The 22,308-nt window shown below is 33.1% G+C and overlaps 1 protein-coding gene across 1 annotated transcript; it reads right to left on the bottom strand.

Annotated features, from left to right (window-relative positions):
- Positions 1–12,075: 12,075 nt before the first annotated feature.
- LOC100787059 (G-type lectin S-receptor-like serine/threonine-protein kinase At4g27290) lies at positions 12,076–15,752 on the bottom strand. The gene is made up of 7 exons (XM_014764923.2): positions 14,388–15,752; positions 13,862–13,981; positions 13,596–13,753; positions 13,315–13,525; positions 12,961–13,198; positions 12,736–12,886; positions 12,076–12,657 (listed from the first exon to the last, which is right to left on the bottom strand). Exons 1-7 carry the CDS (start codon positions 15,673–15,675, stop codon positions 12,355–12,357), a joined length of 2,469 nt encoding a protein of 822 aa, XP_014620409.1. The 5' UTR covers positions 15,676–15,752; the 3' UTR covers positions 12,076–12,354.
- Positions 15,753–22,308: the final 6,556 nt, after the last annotated feature.

Below are 22,308 nucleotides of genomic sequence, written 5' to 3'. Positions count from 1 at the left end.
TGAGTCGGCATCACTAGAGGTGTATAAATGATTGAGGGATATGCGAGGGCACGAGAATGAAGAAGGCGACGCCATAGATACCAAAGCAGCAATAGGGAGGATCATCAGAACTGACGAAGAAGAAGGCAACACCATGGGAGTACTAGTGGTTGCCACATTGATACTTAGTAAAGGGGCCGAAACGGTGGATGATGACACCATAATAGACTCAGCCTAAGTGGCTAGCACATCAACTTCAACAATAGTAGGAGAAACCTCTTGAACAATAGTCGGAGGAGAAGGTGGAGGAGCGGGAGTAGTAGGAGTGGCAATAGTAGCTGGAGACTTGGTGGTCGTGGAGCCGAAGGCACATCTTGCACAGTCGTGAGGCGACTCACAGTGGGCCCCAGCCCTATAGCCTGCCTCAAGGCACAGAGGCTCATAGGGTCCTTCGACTTCTTACGGCCCGACAACCCGGGAACATCATCCCTCTTCCTCTTTACCAAAATAGTCGAGTCCTTGTTGAATGAATGATCTTATAAATGTGTGCAAGTTTTATCTCTTACTAGGTTATACAATGTTCTATTTTTAACTTATATATGTTTTTGGTCGTCCTTCTTTTGGATCATTTTTTTAGTTTCCCAAATTGAAAATTACATTTTTTTAGTCCCTATAATTAAAAATGATGTTCTAGTCACCTTTCATAAATGTTGTTAGAGGCCTTCAAACTGTGTAATTTTTAATGGTTTTAGATTCACAACTTGCGGCAATTTTCAACCACTACAAACTACTATTAACCATTCATTCAACAAGGACTCGACTGCCAATGAAACTTGGTGAGCAACAAAAAATGGTAATACACCAATAAATGGGATAGAAGTGAGATGCATACAACATCAAATGTACTCCATCATAATAAATTATTTGGCATTGTATAAACATCACATAAGACTTAGCTTTTAGACTCCTTAATTTGGGTGACTTTGGGGTTTGTAGATGGTCACTGCTTTGACATAGGTCTTTTGTTTGGGTGAATAGCTAGACCAACTATCTTGATGTATTTTTGAATGACTATACCCCATGACTATATGTATTTTGAAACTTGATGCACATATGTATGTGTTGGATCGAGTGGCCTCAGAATAATTAAGAAGGGGGGGTTGAATTAATTATTCCTAAACCTTTACCAATTAAAAAATTACTCTTTTAAGGCTTTTACTAAATTGTTAAGAGAATGAGGAGTAGAAGAGAAACTTAACAGAAAGTAAAAGCGGAAATTAAATGCACAGCAGAATGTAAAAGAGTAAGGAAGAAGGAAACAAACACACAAGAGTTTTTATACTGGTTTGGCAACAACCCGTGCCTACATCCAGTCCCCAAGCGACCTACGGTCCTTGAGATTTCTTTCAACCTTGTAAAAATTCTTTTACAAGCAAAGATCCATAAGGGATGTACCCTCCCTTGTTCTCTTTGAACCTAGTGGATGTACCCTCCACTAGAACTAATCCACAAGAGATGTACCCTCTCTTGTTCTCAGTCAAACCCAAGTAGATGTACCCTCTACTTGTACCACAAAGGATGTACCCTCCAATGTGTTAAGACAAAGATCTCAGGCTGTTAAACCTTTGATACTTTGTGAATGCGGATACAAAAGAATTCTCAGGCGGTTAATCCTTTGAACACTTTTGTATTAGGGAATGGGAAGAATCAAAAGAATTCTCAGACTGTGTCGTTTTGAATTCTTTGACAAGGGAGAAGGAAGACACAAAAGAATTCAGGTGGTTAGTCCTTTGTTCTTTTGGAAAAGGGAGAAGAGAGACACAAAAAGAATTCAGGTGGTTAGTCCTTGGCGAATTCTTTTTGGCAAAGGGAGAAGATAATGAAAAGATGAATAGCACAAGTTTTCAAGGTTTGGAAAACCAAAAAACTTCATAAAGCTTTTGGTACAAAGAAGAAGAAGAAGTTCAAAGAGATTCAAGGCTTGTAAAGGATTGATTGAATGAATGTAAAAAGTGTCTTAGATTATTGAAATGCAAAACAAAGCCTTGCTTTTATAGACTCTTCATGTCTGGTCAAGAGGACCATTCAAAAGAGTTATAACTTTAGAAAAACTTCAAACCTATTTGAAAAATTCAAAACCTTTTTGAAGAGTTACATCTTTTGATTTTTTTTCAGAAACAGTCACTGGTAATCGATTACCAAATTAGTGTAATCCATTACACAAAGCTTTTGAGTGAAAGGATGTGACTCTTCACATTTAAATTTGAATTCCAACGTTCAAGGACACTGGTAATCGATTACCAAAACATTGTAATCGATTACAGCCTTTTGAAAATAATTGGAACGTTGTAAATTCAGTTTGAAAACTTTTTCAAACTCATTTTGTTACTGGTAATCGATTACACCATTATGGTAATCGATTACCAGAGAGTAAAAGCTCTTTGGTAAAGATTTTGTCAAAAACTCATGTGCTATTCAAAGTTTTGAAATAACTTTTTAATACTTATCTTGATTGAGTCTTTTCTTCATTCTTGAATCTTGAGTCTTGAGATCTTGAATTCTTCTTGATTCTTGAACTCTTGACTTGTTCTTGATTCACTTGAGTTGTTCTTTGATCTTTGAGCATTTTGTTCATCACCTTTGTCATCATCTTTTATTGTCATCATTGTTATCATCAAAACACCTTTGAATCACATTCACCATGAAGCTTTGCTTGAAGCTTTGCTTCTATATTATGTATAACATATTTTCACATGTTATATAATCATGGTTTGTTTTTATAAGATCCTTTTGATGTTTTAAACGTTTGCGAAAATAAAATAAAAGAGTTTGGTGAAAAAAATTTGTTTTAATCAACCAAAGTAATTAAATAAATATTTCTTTAATATTAACCAGACATTTAGTGGTTTAATAAGCTTCTCTTGAACAATTAGGTGCCGATTTTGATCCTTGGTGACTACGTATAATTGTCATTGTTTTTCTTTTTTCATAACAATGTTTCATACTCTCAAACAAAAGTTTTGTGTGAGAGAGTGAAATGAACAAAGTTACAATTGAGAGAGTGAAATAATAAAATGGATAAATAGTCACTTTTATCTTTGAATGTGTAGTTCGCTGACAAATGCGTCTCTGAATGATGAAAATATAAAATTTATTCCTTAAAAGTGTAAAAAGTGCGACAAATATATTTGGTTGTTAACTATCGTATGTCATTGTTAATAAAATAGTCTATGTGGCATAGAGGGACGAATTTGTCACTAAAATGATTTCCAACGTGGTTATCTTGACTAGATTGGACAAAAATGTCAATAAAATACAATTTTTGGACGTAAATGTCAGTAATTTTTTGTTGGACGAAAATGTCAATATTTTTTTATTGAAAGAAAATGTTAGTAATTTTTATTGGACCTAAATATCAGTATGTTTCTATTGAACTAATTAGACCAAAAATTTTATTTTATTTAAGGGTAAAATATAATTTTAGGATAAATTTTTGTCATTTTTTATCGTTACAGGCATAACATTACAATAATCACTTAAAAAAATATATTGGTAAACATAATTTAAAACAAACATATTAATAACGATGATATTGATTATCAACCATAATTTGTCTGTCACAATAGAAATTATTCAAAATAAACATTGTACTAGTTTACCAAAATAAACATTGTAACAATATATCAATGATTACAAATTTTTCCAAATTATAATAATTAGTAACAATCTACTACAAATTAAAGATAAATATATTCCATATTTCACTTCTTCGAATTTTGACTATTTTATTATCGATGACACACAAAAGTTAACAAAAGGATATATTTGTCACACTTTTTACACTTTCGAGGACTAAATTTTGTATTTTCATCTTTCAGGCGCACATTTGTCAACGAATTACACATTCAGGAGCAAAAGTGACTATTTATCTTATTCTTGTTCGAGAGAGTGAGAAGATGAAAAGTAAAAAAAATATCATATGACATATGTTGATAATCATTTCATTGACAAATTCATCCATTTGTGCCATGTAGACTATTCTATTAATGGTGACGGATGAAAGTTAAATACCAGATATATTTGTTACACTTTTTACACTTTCGAGGATTAAATTTTGTATTTTCATCTTTCCGATACACATTTATAAAAAAATTATACATTTAAATACAAAAATAAGTATTTACTTTAATAAAATCATAAAAGTTCCCACTAGTGAGTGAAATAATAAAATTGTTGTGCTGGTCGACACAAAACTCGAGATTTTGAAAAATATTATTGCCTAGCAATTAGGTCCCAATGCCCACTAAAATCATAATTGTGCGAGGCGAGTTACTACCGACCTCCAAGATGATAAGAATGTCTCAAGGCCTGTAACAAGTTTGTAAATCATTGATCTTATGATTTACTGTTGTTGGAATTTGACTGCACAAAATCCTTGATATTTCTTGTTTTTATCTCCATTCATCACTTGAAAGAGTTTGTGAGGATTAAAAATGCATAAGTGGTAGGTACTAACTTAAAACAAAAATCATGGTTACCTAGAATAAAGTAAATAATATATATAGCATAAAATGGTTGATTCAAATAGGCCAAGTGTTATTAAAAAATGTCTCCCTTCCACTATCAGAATTCTTAAGATTTGCTAGGAATTTTAGCTACTTATAAATTTAGTAGTTATTTTAAAGCTAATTAATTATGTATTAGCCAGTAATATTATTTTCCTAGTTAAAATTAAATTTATTTTATTTTAGCAAGTAACTTTACCAATATTCTTATTCTTAGTCTCCACCCTCATTCTTATTTCGAGTTAAAATCCCATTCTCTCTCTCTCTCTCTATCTCTCTCTCAGTTCGTTGAATTTAGAAGAAAATGGAAGAGGTTCCGTTGTCGAAGGAGTAGAGAATGAAGGTGCTTAACTCCTTCGACCACCGTGAGTCAGCGTCGGCACCACCAAGTCTCTTCGTCCTCGTACCTGTTGCGAGGTGATCTCTTCTTCAAATCCTTCCCAATTAGGGTTTTGATTACCACTACAATCTATTTCCATTCCCTTTTCTATCCAATTCACTTAATCTAGAATCATTTGAATGTGTAGATTTTGAGAAACTATACGAGGTTTGCCATGCCATCATCGATGGCAGGGTCCACAGTTACATAGATGATAAGGTTCGTTGCCCATCTCAGGGTTCGAGTTTCAAATAATCTAAAAAAATCCCTAACATTATTCTACTCAAGGTTCATTTCCATTTTCAAGAGTGATTTTTATTTCCATTTATTTTTTTAGGGATTGAAGGTTCTTTCGATTAAATATTTTGTGCATTTACATTTGTATGCAATTTAAGGTTCTAACTTATATGTATTTGTATAATCCTTCATGTTTGTTCGGCTTCATGGTATTAATCCTTGGTTGAGATTGAGAAGCAACTTGTGAGTACTTCTGCATGCTGTAGTTTTGGTTGTCTATTGTCAATTGATGGAAGCCTATGTTTGTCTAGTGTTCTTTTCTATCTTTAATAATTTTTGTGCTTATGTTTCATTTTTGTGGCTCTCTACAGTGATGGTAGTTCTTGCATGGTTTTAGTATTCTTTAGTTTGCTTTGTGATGCAATCCTACCCTGCAAGGGCATTGGATAGAAGACTCCAAGTAGATTGGGCCAGAGATGCAAGAAAAGGCCCTAGGGTTCTCATGAACCTTAGGGTAGATTTTGGGTCCATGGACTAAGTATGAGTCTGCTTATCTTTGTACATATTAGATTAAGGTTTCACTATTTTTTGGCCTTGTATTTAGGGCTGCATAATATAGGTAAGGTACCCTAGAAATGTAGGATTTTTCAGCCCATGTATTTTAGGGCACCTAGACTAGTTTTTGTATTAGGGGTAGTTTTGTAATTTAACATGCATTAAGTGAATATTTGATGTGTGTGGTTAGAAATAAATTTAATTGAATTGGGAGAAGCCCAATCCAATTAAATTTTAGAGGGGGAGGTGAGCATTTGCTTGCTACACCCCATTGCCACATCATATAGTTACACTTTGTGCATGTCCTTCATGCTTTACATGCCTCATGACACCTAAACACACTTAGTGGAGAATCTTCGACTTGATCTTAGATTAGTGGGCTGAACCATAGCTAAAATTCAATAATCATAATTTGTGAAATTTTGGCTCCAAAATTTGGCTCCACAAATTCAATTTCAAATTCAAGTGAAATTTGAATAGAAATTCAAATTTCCATCCAATTTTGTATGACACTTAGGCTATAAATAGAGGCCATGTGTGTGCATTTTTTTCAACTTTGATCATTTGAATATTAAACTTCAGATTTCAAAGCTCATTTAGAGCATAAAATTTCGTGCTCTTCTCTTCCTCTCCCTTCATTCATCTCCTTCTTTCTCCAAGCTCTTATCCATGGCCTCCTATGATGGTGAGCTTCTTCTAGACTCATCTTCTCCTTGAAGTGGTGTCTCCTCTCTCTCTTCCTTTCTTCATTCCGCTGCCATTCATCTTCCAAGAAGCAAAGGAATCCATTGATGAAGAAGATCCTAGGCCTACAAGCTCCAATGGAGCTTACACCAGTCACCACCAATGTTTATTCGAGGAAAACGTTAGAAAAACCAAAAAGAGGTCTGCAAATTTTGAAAAGAAAGGTTCGGGAGTTGTTTACGCATAGGGAAGGTATTAGCACCCTACGCGCCCATCACAAGGAATGATAGCCTTTAATCGAGTGTGCGCAATGTGATTTCAAAATTATTTATTTTCCCTTTTTATATTTTTTACTTTTTTAGGGTCGACAAGGATGTTTCCCTTGCTTCTACGTATCCTCAGGTGCGATGAGGAATTCAGACCTATGTAGTTCTTTAAAGTGAGAAAATTGTGTGTTGAGTTGATTTTAGGCTTCGAAAGATTTCATTTTTAACTAACATGAAAAAGAGACCGTTAAGGCAATGGACCTTGAGCGATCTCAAGTGACTTTTATGAAAAGAAATTCAGTTATATGTTGATTTCATCTTGGTTTTATTCATTAACTTTCAATCTCTTTTAAAAAGATGATTTACGACACTAATGAACGGTTGAAGTTTACTTTACAAGAAGAAAAGAGATTACTGATGATAGGAGAAAGAGATGAAGATGCACAAAACAACAAAGAGGACCCCTAAGGGTGCATAGATTGTATCCAAATCCTTTAAACAAAAACTAATCGGATGACGAACGAAGAACACCGAATGCAGAATGATGTAGAAGTCGATTACGATCGCAATTCGGTAGCGCCTCAGCCTCGTTTTCTCTTCTTTCTTCTTCTTTCTCTCAAAATATCTCAATGCTAAACCTTTGAACCCTTTACTTAGCCTCCCTCACACCTATTTATAGCAAACAAAATGGCCCTTGCAACCATGACAGTTCGCCCAAGCGAGCTGATGCTTCATCCTAAAGCAAGTTGGCTCGCCTAGGCAAGCTACAGCTCGCCCAGGTGAGCTGGTTCCTTCACCCTTAAGCAATTTGGGGGCCCAGGCGAGCCAAAGGCTAGCCTGGGCAAGCTGGGGTCCAGAAAATGAAAAGACCCTTTTGCCCCTCCCTTTTGGTATCTTTCGCATTCTTGATCTAAACATTGAATGATACTTTGTTTTGTGCAGCAACTGGTGTCGAACCATGCAATTTTGCTAGCGAGAGTCAATGAGTGACAGTCCCCAGATGAAATTAGGGTATGACAGTTGCCACTTTTTACTTATCTTTTATTGGAAATAAAAGGGAAGTAAAGATAAGGACACTAATTTCGTTCGAGTGACCTTGCTATTTGACTGAGCAACTGGGGAAAACCAAGGAAGAAAAGCCTATAAAGAAAAAGACATTGAAGTCCTGTAGAGCAGAAGACCTTTGAAGTTTTCTTTTTTCAAAGCATGGAAACAGAGGACGTCGAGTCCTTTGAAGCACACAGACAAGGACATTGGGTCCTATAAAAGACCAAAGACTTTGAAGTCTTATAAAGTGTAAAAGACAGAAGACATGGAAGTCTTTGAAATGTAAATGAAGACATTGTAGTCTTTTAAAAGCATAGAAACATTGATTGAATGGTCTAACTCTCTAACAAGTCCCCAGTGGAGTCGCCAACTGTCGCAACCTACCCTTCAACGAGAGTGTGGGAAAAAAGCCAAATGAGCATCTTCCAAAAAAGAAAAACGCACGGGAGTTGCCACCAACATTTATTCGAGGAAAACGTTAGAAAAACCAAAAACAGGTCTGCGAATTTTGAAAAGAAGGGTTCGAGAGTTGTTTACGCATGGGGAAGGTATTAGCATCCTACGCGCCCATCACAAGATGGTAGCTTTTAATTCAGTGTGCGCAACGTGACTTCAAAATTATTTATTTTCCCTTTTTATATTTTTTACTTTTTTGGGGTTGACAAGAATGTTGCCCTTGTTCCTATGTATGCTCAAGTGCGATGAGGAATTTAGACCTATGTAGTTTTTTAAAGTGAGAAAGTTGTATGTTGAGTTGATTTTAGGCTTTTGAAAGATTTCATTTTTAACTAACAGGAAAAAGAGACCATTAAGGCGTTGGACCTTGAGCAATCTCAAGTGACTTTAATGAAAAGAATTCAGTTATATATTGATTTCATTTTGGTTTTATTCATTAACTTTCAATCTCTTTTAAAAGGATGATTTACAACACTAATGATTGGTTGAAGTTTACTTTACAAGAAGAAAAAAGATTACTGATGATAGGAGAAGGAGATAAAGATGCACAAAACAACAAAGAGGACCCCTAAGGGTGAATAGATCATATCCAAATCCTTAAAACAAAAACTAACCGGATGACGAACGAAGAATGATGTAGAAGTCAATTACGGTCACAATTCGGTAGTGCCTCGACCTCGTTTTTGCTTCTTTCTTCTTCTTCTCACTTCCTTCTCTCAAAATCTCTCAATGCTGAACCTTGGAACCCTTTACTCAGCCTCCCTCACGCCTATTTATACCAAAAAATGGCCTTTGGAACCATGGCAGCTCGCCCAGGCGAGCTGATTCCTTCACCCCTAAGTAATTTAGGGGCCCAGGCGAGCCAAACACTAGCCTGGGTGAGCTGGGGTCCAGAAAATTCCCTGAAAAGACCCTTTTTGCCCCTCCCTTTTGGTATCTTTCGCATTCTTGATTAAAACATTAAATGATCATTCGTTTTGTGCGGTAACTGGTGTCGAACCACGTAGTTTTGCTAGCAAGAATCAATGAGTGACAATCCCGAGACAAAATTAGGGTATGACACTCTGTATACGTACAAAGGCTAATATGTTTTGTTTCTCTTACCTGAAAACACAATGAAATTGGTAGATACATTTCATGAGGTGACAAAGAGACATGACCAAAAGAAGGAGGTAAGATTCTCCCCTCCCTCCTTACTTGGTCTACTTTTATATTTTAGTTGGTTTATTACTACTTCTATGTGTGTGTGTGTTTGGATTTGAAATTTTCAATTTGTAATTGATTCCTAGATTGATATTTTTGACTATTTGGGTTTTCAGTTTTGAATCTTGTTTCTGTGTGCATAGAACTAATGGATAAACAAAAAAATTTGAGTTTGATTGGTTGTGATGTTGTAGTTTATGTTTTGCCTGGGTAAATTCTCTTTCCCTATGGCAGTAGTTACATAACTTCCTAGCTCATCAAGAAGCTATTGACCAAGCCACAATGGTCATACAATTCTCAAATACATCAACTAGTACTCTTAACTCTGCTAGAGGATGGTTCAAGCAAAACATGTGGTGTTTGATGAGTAAGACTACATCTTGACTACAAAGGATGGTTCAATTTTCTTGATTTGATCTTATTTATGTGTTGGTTTCCTCTCTCTTTATCTATCCCTTGTTCTATATGTCACTTTATCTCAATTTGATCTTATTTATATGCATTGCAACAAATGCTACTCTCCTTAACATGGAAAGGTGATTTCCTAACCTATGCAATTCTTCTTATTTGTTCTCAGGTAACTATGCAACAACAACCAAGTCTATCTCCAAGTCTCAATTTATATCATCTCCTATTGTTTCCTCTCAGGAAAAATGGGCATTGGATGCGGAAGAGCAGATTGGAAAGGCTCATGTAACTAAAATAGGTTAGTTGGACCTTAATAGGCTTGCTCACTTTCTTGGTTGTACTGTTTCTACTAGGCTTGCTCACATTTGGCCATTCATTGTTTTATCTATGGTAAATAATAAATACATTGGAACTTTTTTATAGGTTTCCAATTTATAGTGTCATTGGTGCACCTCATATTTCTTTTAAGTTGGACTAATATGTTTAAGATATTTTTCTTAATTCCAATTGCATTGAACTGATGAACATGATTATCAAATCCAATGACTGATGGGCAAGTGCTATACCAACAACTTTCTGATCTGGTAAGATACATCCTAATGCATGCCCTGTCTTAGTACCTGATCTATATGCTAGAGAGCATGGCATAAGAGCTCTTGCATTTGGTAAGTCATATTCTCTTGGTAATTCTAAATTAAAAATCTTTAATCATATGCTTGATAGTGAATGTTCATTTGTTTTCCTAATAATTTCTCTATTATTTATTTTCTCCTAGTTATTTTTAATATACTTTTGGTTTTCAGTTTTCACGTGTTCTATGATGGCAGAGGATGCTACAACGTGGTATGTCCAGGTTTTGCACAAGTTGATAAAACTCTTCACTATCACACAAGTATAAGGAAAAGTATAAGAGATACATCTACCAATTTGGCGGTGTTCAATGTAAATAAACTCTGCAGGGCATAAGAATTTTGGTTTGAGTTTGGTGTGCTTTGACCTTGTGCATGTAGGGTTGGGGATTCATGTATTTAGACCTTCTTATGTTGAACATTGGCATGTATTTAACTCTTGTTTAGTAATAAAATTCATTGGGTTCTACCTTCATGCCTCTTTTATTAATGAATTTCACTTGTTTTTAAATAAATACATTTTCTATGATTATTTTGTTTGGATTGTCAAATTGTGACAAATATTTGAATAAATGAGTAAAAATAATTTATAAATTAAAAATTAAATTAAATTTGCTAAGAATTATATATATATATATATATATATATATATAGAGAGAGAGAGAGAGAGAGAGATATTAATTTTAATTTGACTATGAATTAGCTGGGAATTAAACAGAAAATAATTTTTAAATTACTATTGATATCGGATAATTTTAGCTATACATTAGTTACAAAATTGTTATGAAAATAACCTAATTACATAGCTAAGAACAAAGAAAATTGAACAATATATCACTACAAATTAACTAGAGAATAACTACAAATTTCTTAAAATTAGCTACAAATTAATTAGGATTATTTTTTGTAGTTAATTAGCTATTGTCTCATACTACCACCCATATTGTAGTTAATTTTTTTAATAGAGATTAGCTACACATTAGCTATTAATTTTGTCATATAGCTAATTTAAAAAAAAAATGTATGAACTCCAAATACAATATAACTACTTGTGAAATTTAAATTGGAAAGCGTACGTGAGGATTAAAAAATTCATATGTGGTAGGTACTAAGTTAAAACAAAAATCATGGTTACTCAAACATAAAGTAAATAATATATAGCATGAAATGGTTGGTTCAGATAGTCCAAGTGCTATTAAAAATTAAATTTCCCTTCTGAACTCCAAATACAATCTAACTGCTTGTGAAATTTCAATTGGAAAGCATACGTGGCTTGTTTTATTGTAGCTTCTTAACGTTGGAGATCTCACGTGATGAATGCTGAGGTTAAAATAATATATATAAACTAGGACAATCTTTATCTTATAAATCAATTTTATAGAATTCAATTAAATCCATAACTCACAATTTAAAAATGGAATCAAAGCTTGTCTAAAGATTATTTTTGGGCCTATTGTGCCTCCCACAGTCTTTCAAATTGCATTTAAATATTCTTGTTTAAACACATAAAAATGTTGAAATATAAACTTGATTTGGGCCTAAATTAATTATTTGATTTCTTAGACTTAGTTATTTTGGGCTTAAGTAATTATGAGTCATGTTTCTAGAGAATTCTTGTAGTGTAGATATTTCTTATGGTTGTAATATTCTCTAGAATACTCTTTGGATCTCTAGAGTTGAGAACTCTCTAGAATAGTGTGTCTAGAGTTCTCCTTAGAATAGTATAAATAGAGATGTAATCCTACACATTTGTATCAAGCAAAAATACAAAGTTCTCTCCTCCATAAAGAATTTTTCTTCCTATCAAGTTTCTATTCAAAGTCTCCAATATTCCTAAACATAAAAAGCCTTATTTCCAACAAAAAAACAGGAGCTGATAACAACATACCATTTATCCCGGATTGGAAGGAAAACCTTTTTTTTTCTTCTCTTTTTCCCATCGTATTCTATCTTGCTTCTAACATTGTGATTGAAATTTGATTACTTGAGAAGTAATTCTTAAGTTTAATATCTGATTCAGGTGTCACATCTCCTTCTGTGTAAAAACCAGGAACCTTTGGGTTGGGCAACAATTTCTCGCCATTAAGCATTAGAACCACCGATGACATGTCTGGCCTATCTTTTGGTCTTTGTTGCACGCATAACAGACCCACTTGTATGCATCGTATGACTTCAGAAGGTGTGAATCTTTCCCTTAACACTCCATCCAGTAGTTCCAATGCCCTCTCTTCAGTCCACAATCTCCATGCCTAAAATGGTGAGAATCAAACTGATGAGTTAGAAATGATTCAAGTGTTAACAGAATGTAGTTATATAGATATGCTTACATGTCCAACAAGATTGAGGAAGTGTTTGGGGTCTGAAAATTCTCTATTCCTCTTGCCACTTACAATCTCTAACACTACCACACCATAACTAAAGACATCTGATTTCATTGAGAAATGCCCACGTGTAACATACACAGGAGGCATGTAACCACTGAAAGCATCAATTTTAAAGTATATCAAGTGACTATAATCCCATAAACACATATAATGTATTAAAAGACTTACTATGTTCCAGCCACCTTATTTGTATTCGCCTCAACTTGATCCCCACATAACGTTCGTGCTAAGCCAAAGTCTGATATTTTAGGATCCAAACTTGCATCTAGTAAAATATTGCAGGTTTTCAAATCTCTGTGTACAATCCTCAATCTAGAGTCTTGATGAAGATAAAGTAGTCCTCGAGCAATGCCACAGATAATGTTGAATCGTATAGGCCAATCTACCAAATGCCTTCTGGTTTCATCTAGCCAATTGCATACATATGATTAACATTCCACTTGTAGTCTCCATAAGTTCACAAACTAGAGATAAAAATGGAGGATTCAAATAGATGTCAGTAAAATTTGTAAAGCCTCGTACCAAAAATAAAGCAGTCCAAACTTTTGTTTGGCATGTATTCATAAATCAACATTCTTTCATTTCCTTCAATGCAGCAACCTATGAGCTTGACAAGATTACGATGTTGAAGTTTTGCAATCAACACAACTTCATTTTTTAACTCCTCCAACCCTTGAGCTGAATTTTTTGAAAGCTTTTTCACAGCAAACTCTAGCCCATCCTTCAGTCTTCCCTGCAAACCAAATTGTTAAAAAGATTTTGAGTAAGGAAAAGAAACATCTTTAGTTGGTTTTCCATATCACCTTGTATACAGGTCCAAAGCCTCCTTCTCCTAATTTGTTACTCTCGGCGATGTTTTCAGTGGCTCTAGCTATGATTGGGAAATCAAATGTTGACAAACCAATGCCTTCCTTTCTCAGTTTTCGTTTGAAATGGTTCCTATAAATTATTTTTGCTGCCCCTGATAGGTTAGAAGTTAACAATAGAGAAGACCTATCACATTAACCATGTGCACATTTGATACATAAACTTACTATCATATACTAAATCGATATCCAAAAAAATTTACCTAGCTTTTTGATAATGATTATTATGCAAACACATGCAGTTAATCCAAGTATATTTGCACCAACTGTTATTCCTATCATCCTTCTCGTGTTTTTTCCATGGCCATTGACGGCAACATGATCTGACAGATGTGGAGCAACATTAATGAAAAACTATAGGTACGAATGACAGCTCAGAGAAGCTGGCACAAGTTACTAATTTCTTACGACAGCAAGAATGTTGAGAAGAGCATAGTCAAGTTCACCAGTACTATGTGATAAAAATGAAAGTCATCTAGAATATGGAAGCCCTATAACAATTGACCAAAATCATTGAAACCTTCCCTAACAGTAACCTTTATATTATTTTTCCAATTATCATGAAACACCAGCATGGCCTGCACTACAAAAATTTTGCTAAATTCATCTTTGTTTGTAGTTTTAACAGCCACACTTCACTCTCTCTACTTCCATTAGAAAAAAACAATATATATACTCATACAATTAGCAAAAGGGAAACAAAAGTTAAGCAACCAAAACATTGAGTACCTAGCAATGATGATGCCTGAATTCTGAAATAAATGTCTTGTCCCCCTATAGAGAATTTTCTCGTATCAATCAGATCATCAAACCAGAGTAAGCAGCCACTTCCTCCATTGCGAATATCCAAATTTGCATATGCTTTACAAGAAAAGTTTTTCAGACAAGACTTCTTGCATTCCTCAAGGCTCATGGTCGTATTGAACCATGATGAAGATGTGTCTGGCAATTTCAAGTCTGTGTACCTCAACAAGCCATCTATGTTGATGTTTGTACAATCAGGTTTATTCCTTGGAACGCAGCCATTATACCATTTTGACACATTCCATTGTTCAGGGAACTTTGGAACATACCCCTTGATGCAATCACATGTCTGAGAGTTACCATCCATACTACATGTAGAATTTATGCCACACATAGCATAATTTTCACACAGATCTGACCGAAGTGAGATAACTTTTATTCTTCTTGTCTGATTTGTCCATAGGAGGACATTCCCAATCCCTGAAGAGTTCAATGTAACTATGAAGAAAATCGATCTATCAAGGATTTTATACTCGTAATACACTTCTTTTTCATTAAACACTAATTCATGTACATATTGTGTGACTGGACGAATTGGATAACCCACCAAAGCCTGTCCATTCCATGAGCCTACTCTAAATCTTATTACATTCCCCTTGTATCCAAAAAGTTGTGGATATCCTTTAAGATCAAGTTTGAAAGAATATTCTCCCTTAGCAGGATCATCTTCATTTTTCCAAGATGATATTATTCTATCTAGACCAGTTACTAAGTTCCATCCAATTTTCATTCCTGGCAAAAATTTATCACATGGATTATCAAAACTCTGCCACAAAAATTTGTCCTCATTTATATCCCGTTCATCTCTAACCACGAGATTTCCATAGTCCAAGAGCTGTGCAATTGGATTCTTTACTACTTTGCTTGATGTACTGCTGGACCACCAAATTTTGCTGTTGTTACCGCTGAGAATCACAATAACCCCGTTTTCATCCAGTTTCATAACTCCTAACTTATTTTGAAGGGCATTTTCTCGGTTAGCCACCCAGACCACTGTTAAAGGAGATACATTCCTGTACCATATCCCCAAGTATCGTCTTGTTGAAGTTCCAGGGCTAAAGAAACCCACTTCAAATGTTTCTTCATCTGAAACTAATGTCTCCCCATCTCGGATAGATTGACTTGGAGATAAACTGTCCATTGAAGTGGAGTTTTTCAAGTAGGATAATAGTATGAACAACCAAATAAATAACATTCTGAAGTTGTCCACCATCTTGCTATTATTAGAGCAATGACTTCTCAAATGCTAACTTTTAGTAACTCAGACAAGATGCTGGTTTTCATGGCCTCTGCAACACTGCAACTAATAATAAGTTATTATATATAAAGTTGAAAGTTCAGTGAAACAACAGTGACCATAACATGAATGACCAAGAATGTTAAAAACTCAGTTTTCTTTTTCTTTTTCAAATTTGTCTTTATAAAAGGGTTGTCTCATTATAAGATGAATGCACTTTACAAGATTGATGCTTGGAAAATTAAGAGTTAAGATTTTAACTAACTTCAATGTTTTCTTTTGAACCCTAGGAATTGAACTCAAGTAGGTTTACAATAACTCAATAAATCAGGTACACTACTCAACAAACTAATTAAGGTAAACCCCTTATTAACTAATTTCAATATTGTTTTTTATACAAGTACTTATTTTTATAATATTTTAATTTTAATTTTTTAATCAACGAATGACTCTGAATACACTTAACTTCTAAAGTTCATCCTGAGTTTAAAGGAGTCAGATCCATCTAATTTATCCTAAATAAAAAAACAATTATCTGACTAGTATATTAAATATTAAGACGAGTAAACTTAAATTTAGATCCATTTATTTACTCCATTTTGGTAACTTTTACATTAAATGATAGTGCTAAAGGTCTCAAAATAGAGATAAAGTAAAAAAGTAGATTCAAATTTGAGTACGCTTAATATAGTTACATAGGTCCATTTAAGATGGCAATTTTAACCATTAATTCACTTAAAATAAGTAGGTTCTTGTCAAACCAAATTAAAAAATAAATACAATCTTAGAGATTCAATTACAAATATACTTAAAAACTTAATTAAAAATTAACAAATAGTTGAGGGATGTAAATTAATTTAACGTATGATTTTCAATAAATTAAAGACAATTGTTTCTTTTTCTTTTAAAATGAATCATCAAGAAATCAACTAAATTTGTCAGACATGACAATCCAGTGAACCAATTAATGTTTTATATTTTAGAAATGATTTTTATTGCCAATTAAAGAAAGAAAAACCTTTTTCTTACTGAAAAAGAAAAAAAAAACCTAACTTAAAATAAAACTCTTAATTTAATTTAGAAGACATCAATTATATTACTGGCAATGATATGCCACCAAAATAAGAGCTTGCATATCTAACTCTTTTTTTAAAAAAAAAAATAATCATTCATCTGTTCATCTTAAGAGACTTTTGAAAATAGTACATATAAACATTAATTGTAGTAAATAAAGAAAAAAATATTATATATTGATAATATGAAAAAATTTATGAAATTATCTAATCACAATCTATAATATATGTGGTAAGTTTATTAACTTTTAAAATAATTTAAACTTTGATTTATAATTGAAAGACTATCTAAATATTTAACATCATGTTGACTCAACAAACAAAATCACGTTCTTAAAATACAAAAGAATAAAAAAAAAAACACTCGGACGGATGAACAGACTAAAAAATTAATAAGATGCAGCAGGAAGCTAGCCAGACGAAATAACAATAAAACATAACACGTACGGTAATAAGAGACTTATCTTTAAATGCGTGAAACAATCAGTGCAGAGTTGTTCTAATTTAATCATTGTCTCAAGTTTGAGTTTTCAATGTATAATTGCCTTAAATATCACAAAGAGAATTTTACTATCCATTCAGCTCAACAGCAGTGTTATTTTATGTGAAAAATAGTTGCAGATCATTAAAAAAAAAAAAATACAGGATAAGATTTTGGTACGAAACTCAACAGCGAAAATCGAGATCTGTGTACAATATAAATCATGAAATTTTAATATCAGTCTGTAAGTACCTTACCTCTTGCAGGAGGTACATGGAAATAAATTTTTGAGAAATGGTCTTATTTTCCCTTACTTCTTTTAGTGTCTATCTTTTTCGAGCTTGTAATTATTCCTGGTGATCTTTATCGGTTCCTCTCTTTCTTCATTTTCAATTTCCCATCAACAGAACTTGTTCTATCTCCCTCTCCTTGTTGCTTGTGCAGATTTTTTTCAAGTAATAGGAGAGTGAACATGATGCATCTGTTGCCTTATTGACTGAATAATTATTTTATTCATAAGATTAGACTAATGTACATGGGTATATATTATTAGCTTAGGCGTCCAAATGAAGAGTCAGGAACGGGGATAATACTGTGCTTGAATGCTATATGGTTGGTTGAGGAAACAACTAAATTATGCTGAACAATTAATTTTTGGTGTGTAGTTAGATGTCAGTATATATAAGACTTTTCCAAGAAATTAAGTGATTGTATCCATTAGACTGAACTGCGAAATTAATATCTGTGTTCCAGTAGATATAGAATGCCTAGCACAATATCCACAAGTGTCATCGTCTCAGGTCAACGGAATTCTCCATCTTCCTCAAACTACAGTCTCTATGTGATTTGATATATTTAATGAGGGTCATTACGTTAAATTTTAAGTAGCTGTTTTTAAGGCTGAAGGAACATAAAGCACATATTTTAATGGAGTTGCTATTTCCACTCCCGCATATTAATAATGCACTCCCTTTAGTATTTTCTTTTCCCTACAATACCCTAGAATTAACATGATTTTGGACTCCCTTTTCCTAATTCTTTCCACCTGTTTGTTAACCTGTGATTTTGCAATCCTCTTGTAATTCTTTTGGCCTCTCCAATGCCGTCGCCAATTCGTGTGTGTTTAATCAAGCTTTTTTTTTTTTAACGGCAAAAGAAATTTTATTCACCGGAGCTAATACAAGAGCACAAGATGTGCCATTTTATTAGAAAAATACAAAAGATAGAACCTGTAAAACAAAGTAATCCAACATCATGACAACAATACGTTCAGAGAACGATTCCTTGAAAATTGTCATCCCTCTTCAAAACCACTCCCCATTAACACAAACATGGATTTCAATAACTCTGCATCAGTAACTAAACTAACAAAAGAATTCTCAAATCCTGTCAAAACCGAATGGAAGTAACAAACATATAAGGAATTTGAACACAGAATGACAATGTTGTTACTGTATATACTTCAATTATACACCAATTCGGCTGGTTAGAGAGACTCTTTCTTTAGTTTGAAGATGTTAATGATTTTTCTTTTTGGAAGGCAAAATAGGTAACATATATTACATAAAGAGAATAACAAAGTCTCTACAAGATGTACAAACTAAACAAAATCAAAACCTATGAATCCACTGCCAAAAAAACTTCCAAGGGTACGGTCTAGGACCCGTATAAGTCAAACAAGTATCAATCCCTCCCTGTACCCAATAATCAAAGAGAGACATAGCCTCAGATTTGTTTAGCAATATTGTGCTAATCGTGTAGCTAACATGCCACACTTGAGCCTTCTCTATAGAGATCTTGCTAAATCACTGACTGAAGAAGATGCCAAAAGAAATAGAAAAAAGGGGAGTGAATAATACCTTAGAAGATTAGTTAATTTCTAGGGTATTTGAGGAAAAAAATTGTAAACAGATGCGATGATACTTCTGTTGATGATTCTCCGTTCTGTAACTGCGACCGCAACAACATGACCTCAACGCACGCTATTGGAATTGCCCTGGAGGAGTCGGAACCCTCACAAAACTCTGTCGCTTTGGTTAATTGACTCGTTCTTCTTCCCATCGCCGCAACCACCAAGCCAGGAAGGGTTGTTGGTGCCGTGTGCCACCGTCTCGTCTCCTCTGAACCTGTTCTTGTGCTGTTGTCGAAGGCAGTGATGGAGAAGCCTTTGTCGTGGAGAGTTAGGAAGGGTAGTGTATTTACTTGGGTATTCTTGGAAAAGAAAAATAAAGAGGGAGTGTTTTTGCAAAGAAGTGGAGTGGAAATAGCACCTCTCTATTTTAAACACGCATATTTATGTCATTTAACCCAGTATTGAAGTTGTTTGGAAAATTTGATGCTACACTCTTTCACAAATTAAACGCATGTCATGCAGCCAGAAATTAAGTTGCATGGAAAAGTTTGTTAAGCATACGTGCATTCTGTACAGAATAAATATTTATTTATATAAATAAAATTTATAATTTATAATAAATATTTAGGAATATTTATTCCATGTTTATTATGAAATAATAAAATAATTAATTCTGAATATATTTTATTCTTAAATAAGTCATAATTTTACTTTCAATCAATATTTAATCATAATAAAAGAAATAAGAAATATTTATTCACATGCGTGAAATTGGAATCACAATGTGAGTAAAAATACAATACATACATCCTCATTATTGCTCACAACCTCATTAACCTCTTAATGCGTCTTTCATGTACCTGTTATAATTTTTTTCTCATCCTTACAAATTTAGAATGTCTACTTTAGAGATGTAGGTACTAAGAGCATCTCTAAATACGATTTCTTATGAGTTTCTTAATATCTTTTAGTGATTTTCGTAACATTTTTTGTAGTCTCCATAATATCATGTCACTCCTAAGAAATTAATACAAAATTTTACTCTAATACTAAAAAACCGCAAAAAATTTCAAAAAAATTCATACATGTATTTCTTTATTATAACTTAATTATTATTCAAATAAAATAATTTATTTATTTTTCAATTTTTTATGTTTATAAATAATAAATATGAATAATTGAAGAAAATAATTAAATTTCAGTCATAGTAATTTTGAAAAAAAAAATTATTATTTTTCACTCACCACCCACCACCTACCATAGTTAAAAACAAAAAATATCATCCCAACACCAAAATCTTCCTTCCCCTTCCCCAATGTTCCAACTTCATTTTTCTTTCAAAAACAAAATAAAAAATCACCCACCTTCATTTTCTCATTCCTTTTGCTTCCTTTTCCATTTTCTTCCCTGCTCTCATTTTTTATTCCTTTGGTTTCTTCTTTTTCTTCGTTTTGCAACCACCCTTCACCGCTGCCCGTTGAGCCACAAATGTCACTCCCTTGTGCAATCACGGAGCCACCAGTGTGCTCCCTCGCAATCATGACAAGCCACTCCCTTGTGCCACCACCACCGTCGCCAATGTTGTTCCTTCACAACCACCACAACCCCTCGAGCCACCACTACAGCTCGCTCGCAGAACCACCATTGGTCCTTGAGTCACCACTGCTGCTCTCTTGTGCAACCACTATCAGTTACGATGACATGAGATTTTTTCATATTCTTTCAATATTCCTTTCCCCTTTGTATTTTCCCAGATCTGCTCATTTTTCTTGTTGTGATTATTTTTCCTCTTTTTTGTACATGGGTGGATTGAAGGTTGTTGATGTTGGATAATCATTTTTTTAATGCTAAGTACCCGTTTTATATATACAAAACTCATTTTATTTTGAAGAAACAGTTCCTTCCATGTAAATTGTCTTCACTGCATAATTTCTTCAAAAATCCCTTTCTTCATGTTAAGAAACTCACCATCGAACTGGAGTTGGAGATGCTCTAAGCTTACTATAGTTTATTATTTTTATGTTTCAACAATTTAAATAATTTATGTTTCAGCAGTTCCTAAATATATATATAGCTTCTACAGTTTTTAAATAATAGTGTGTTGTTGCTCTTGTTATTCATTGTTGATCTCATAATTAGTAAAATATTTTATGGTATATCTTATACTTAATTTTTTGATTTAAGGCTTGTATATATAAACCAAGAAAGTCAATAAATATTTTTGATTCAATAAAATTAAATAGTTATGGGATTTCCTATTTTACTCTTTTTCCTTTCCACACTATAAGAAATATATGTGTATAAATTATTTAAAGATTAAGAGATAAATAAGAATATATTATTGATAAATGAGTAATTGATATGATGTTGAATTTTATAAATAATGGAAAAATAGAAACAAAAAATTTCTAAAAATTTGACGGTTAAAAAAAATATAGGGAGTGAGAATTTCTTGATGGAATCTTAAATGTATATATTAGGTTTAAGATTCTATTAGACTAAAATAAAAGAAATAAAACATATGCAAAATTAAATATTAGACTAAAATTGAAAATTTACTAAAATATGGATAAAAATATCTTTATTTTAAAATAGAAATATCAAAAGTGGATTGATCAAAATAGGAAATCAAAATTATATTTAATCTATTATATTTATATGAAGGTTTTGTTCTATGTGATGATATCATGTGACAATCTCATATTCATTATTCTGAATTAAATGCCATGAATTTTATTTTTATTTATTTTATTCCTCCTAATTAAATCAAAATCACGCATAATAATTTCTGAATTGGATTAAAAAGATATGATTTTTAAGATTTGAATATTCAATCTAATAATACAAGCATATAATTTAATTTAAACTAATTTTTCACATAATCTCTGGTACGGATTTTTTTAAAAAATATTATTACCTTAAATATAAATTATTTCACAATATTTATGTTAACGATAAATTGTTGTGTGTATATATATATATATTGATGTGAACCTTACGGGACGAAATGTTTGATACAGGCTATGAAGGTTTGGATGACGCCACTTCCGGTGAAGGAAGATAAGTCAGGTTAGACGCCACAAGGATTACCTTGATAAGTTTGATATTGGTTCAACAAGAAACCCAGAGAGAAACTCTCACCAAATTTTATCAAATGCCAAAAGTTTCTTTTATTCAAAACAAAAATCAATACTTATAGTGTA

Source organism: Glycine max, chromosome 12 (assembly GCF_000004515.6).
Source record: "Glycine max cultivar Williams 82 chromosome 12, Glycine_max_v4.0, whole genome shotgun sequence".
Lineage (NCBI taxonomy): Eukaryota > Viridiplantae > Streptophyta > Magnoliopsida > Fabales > Fabaceae > Glycine > Glycine max.
This window is presented reverse-complemented; position numbering and strand designations above follow the sequence as displayed.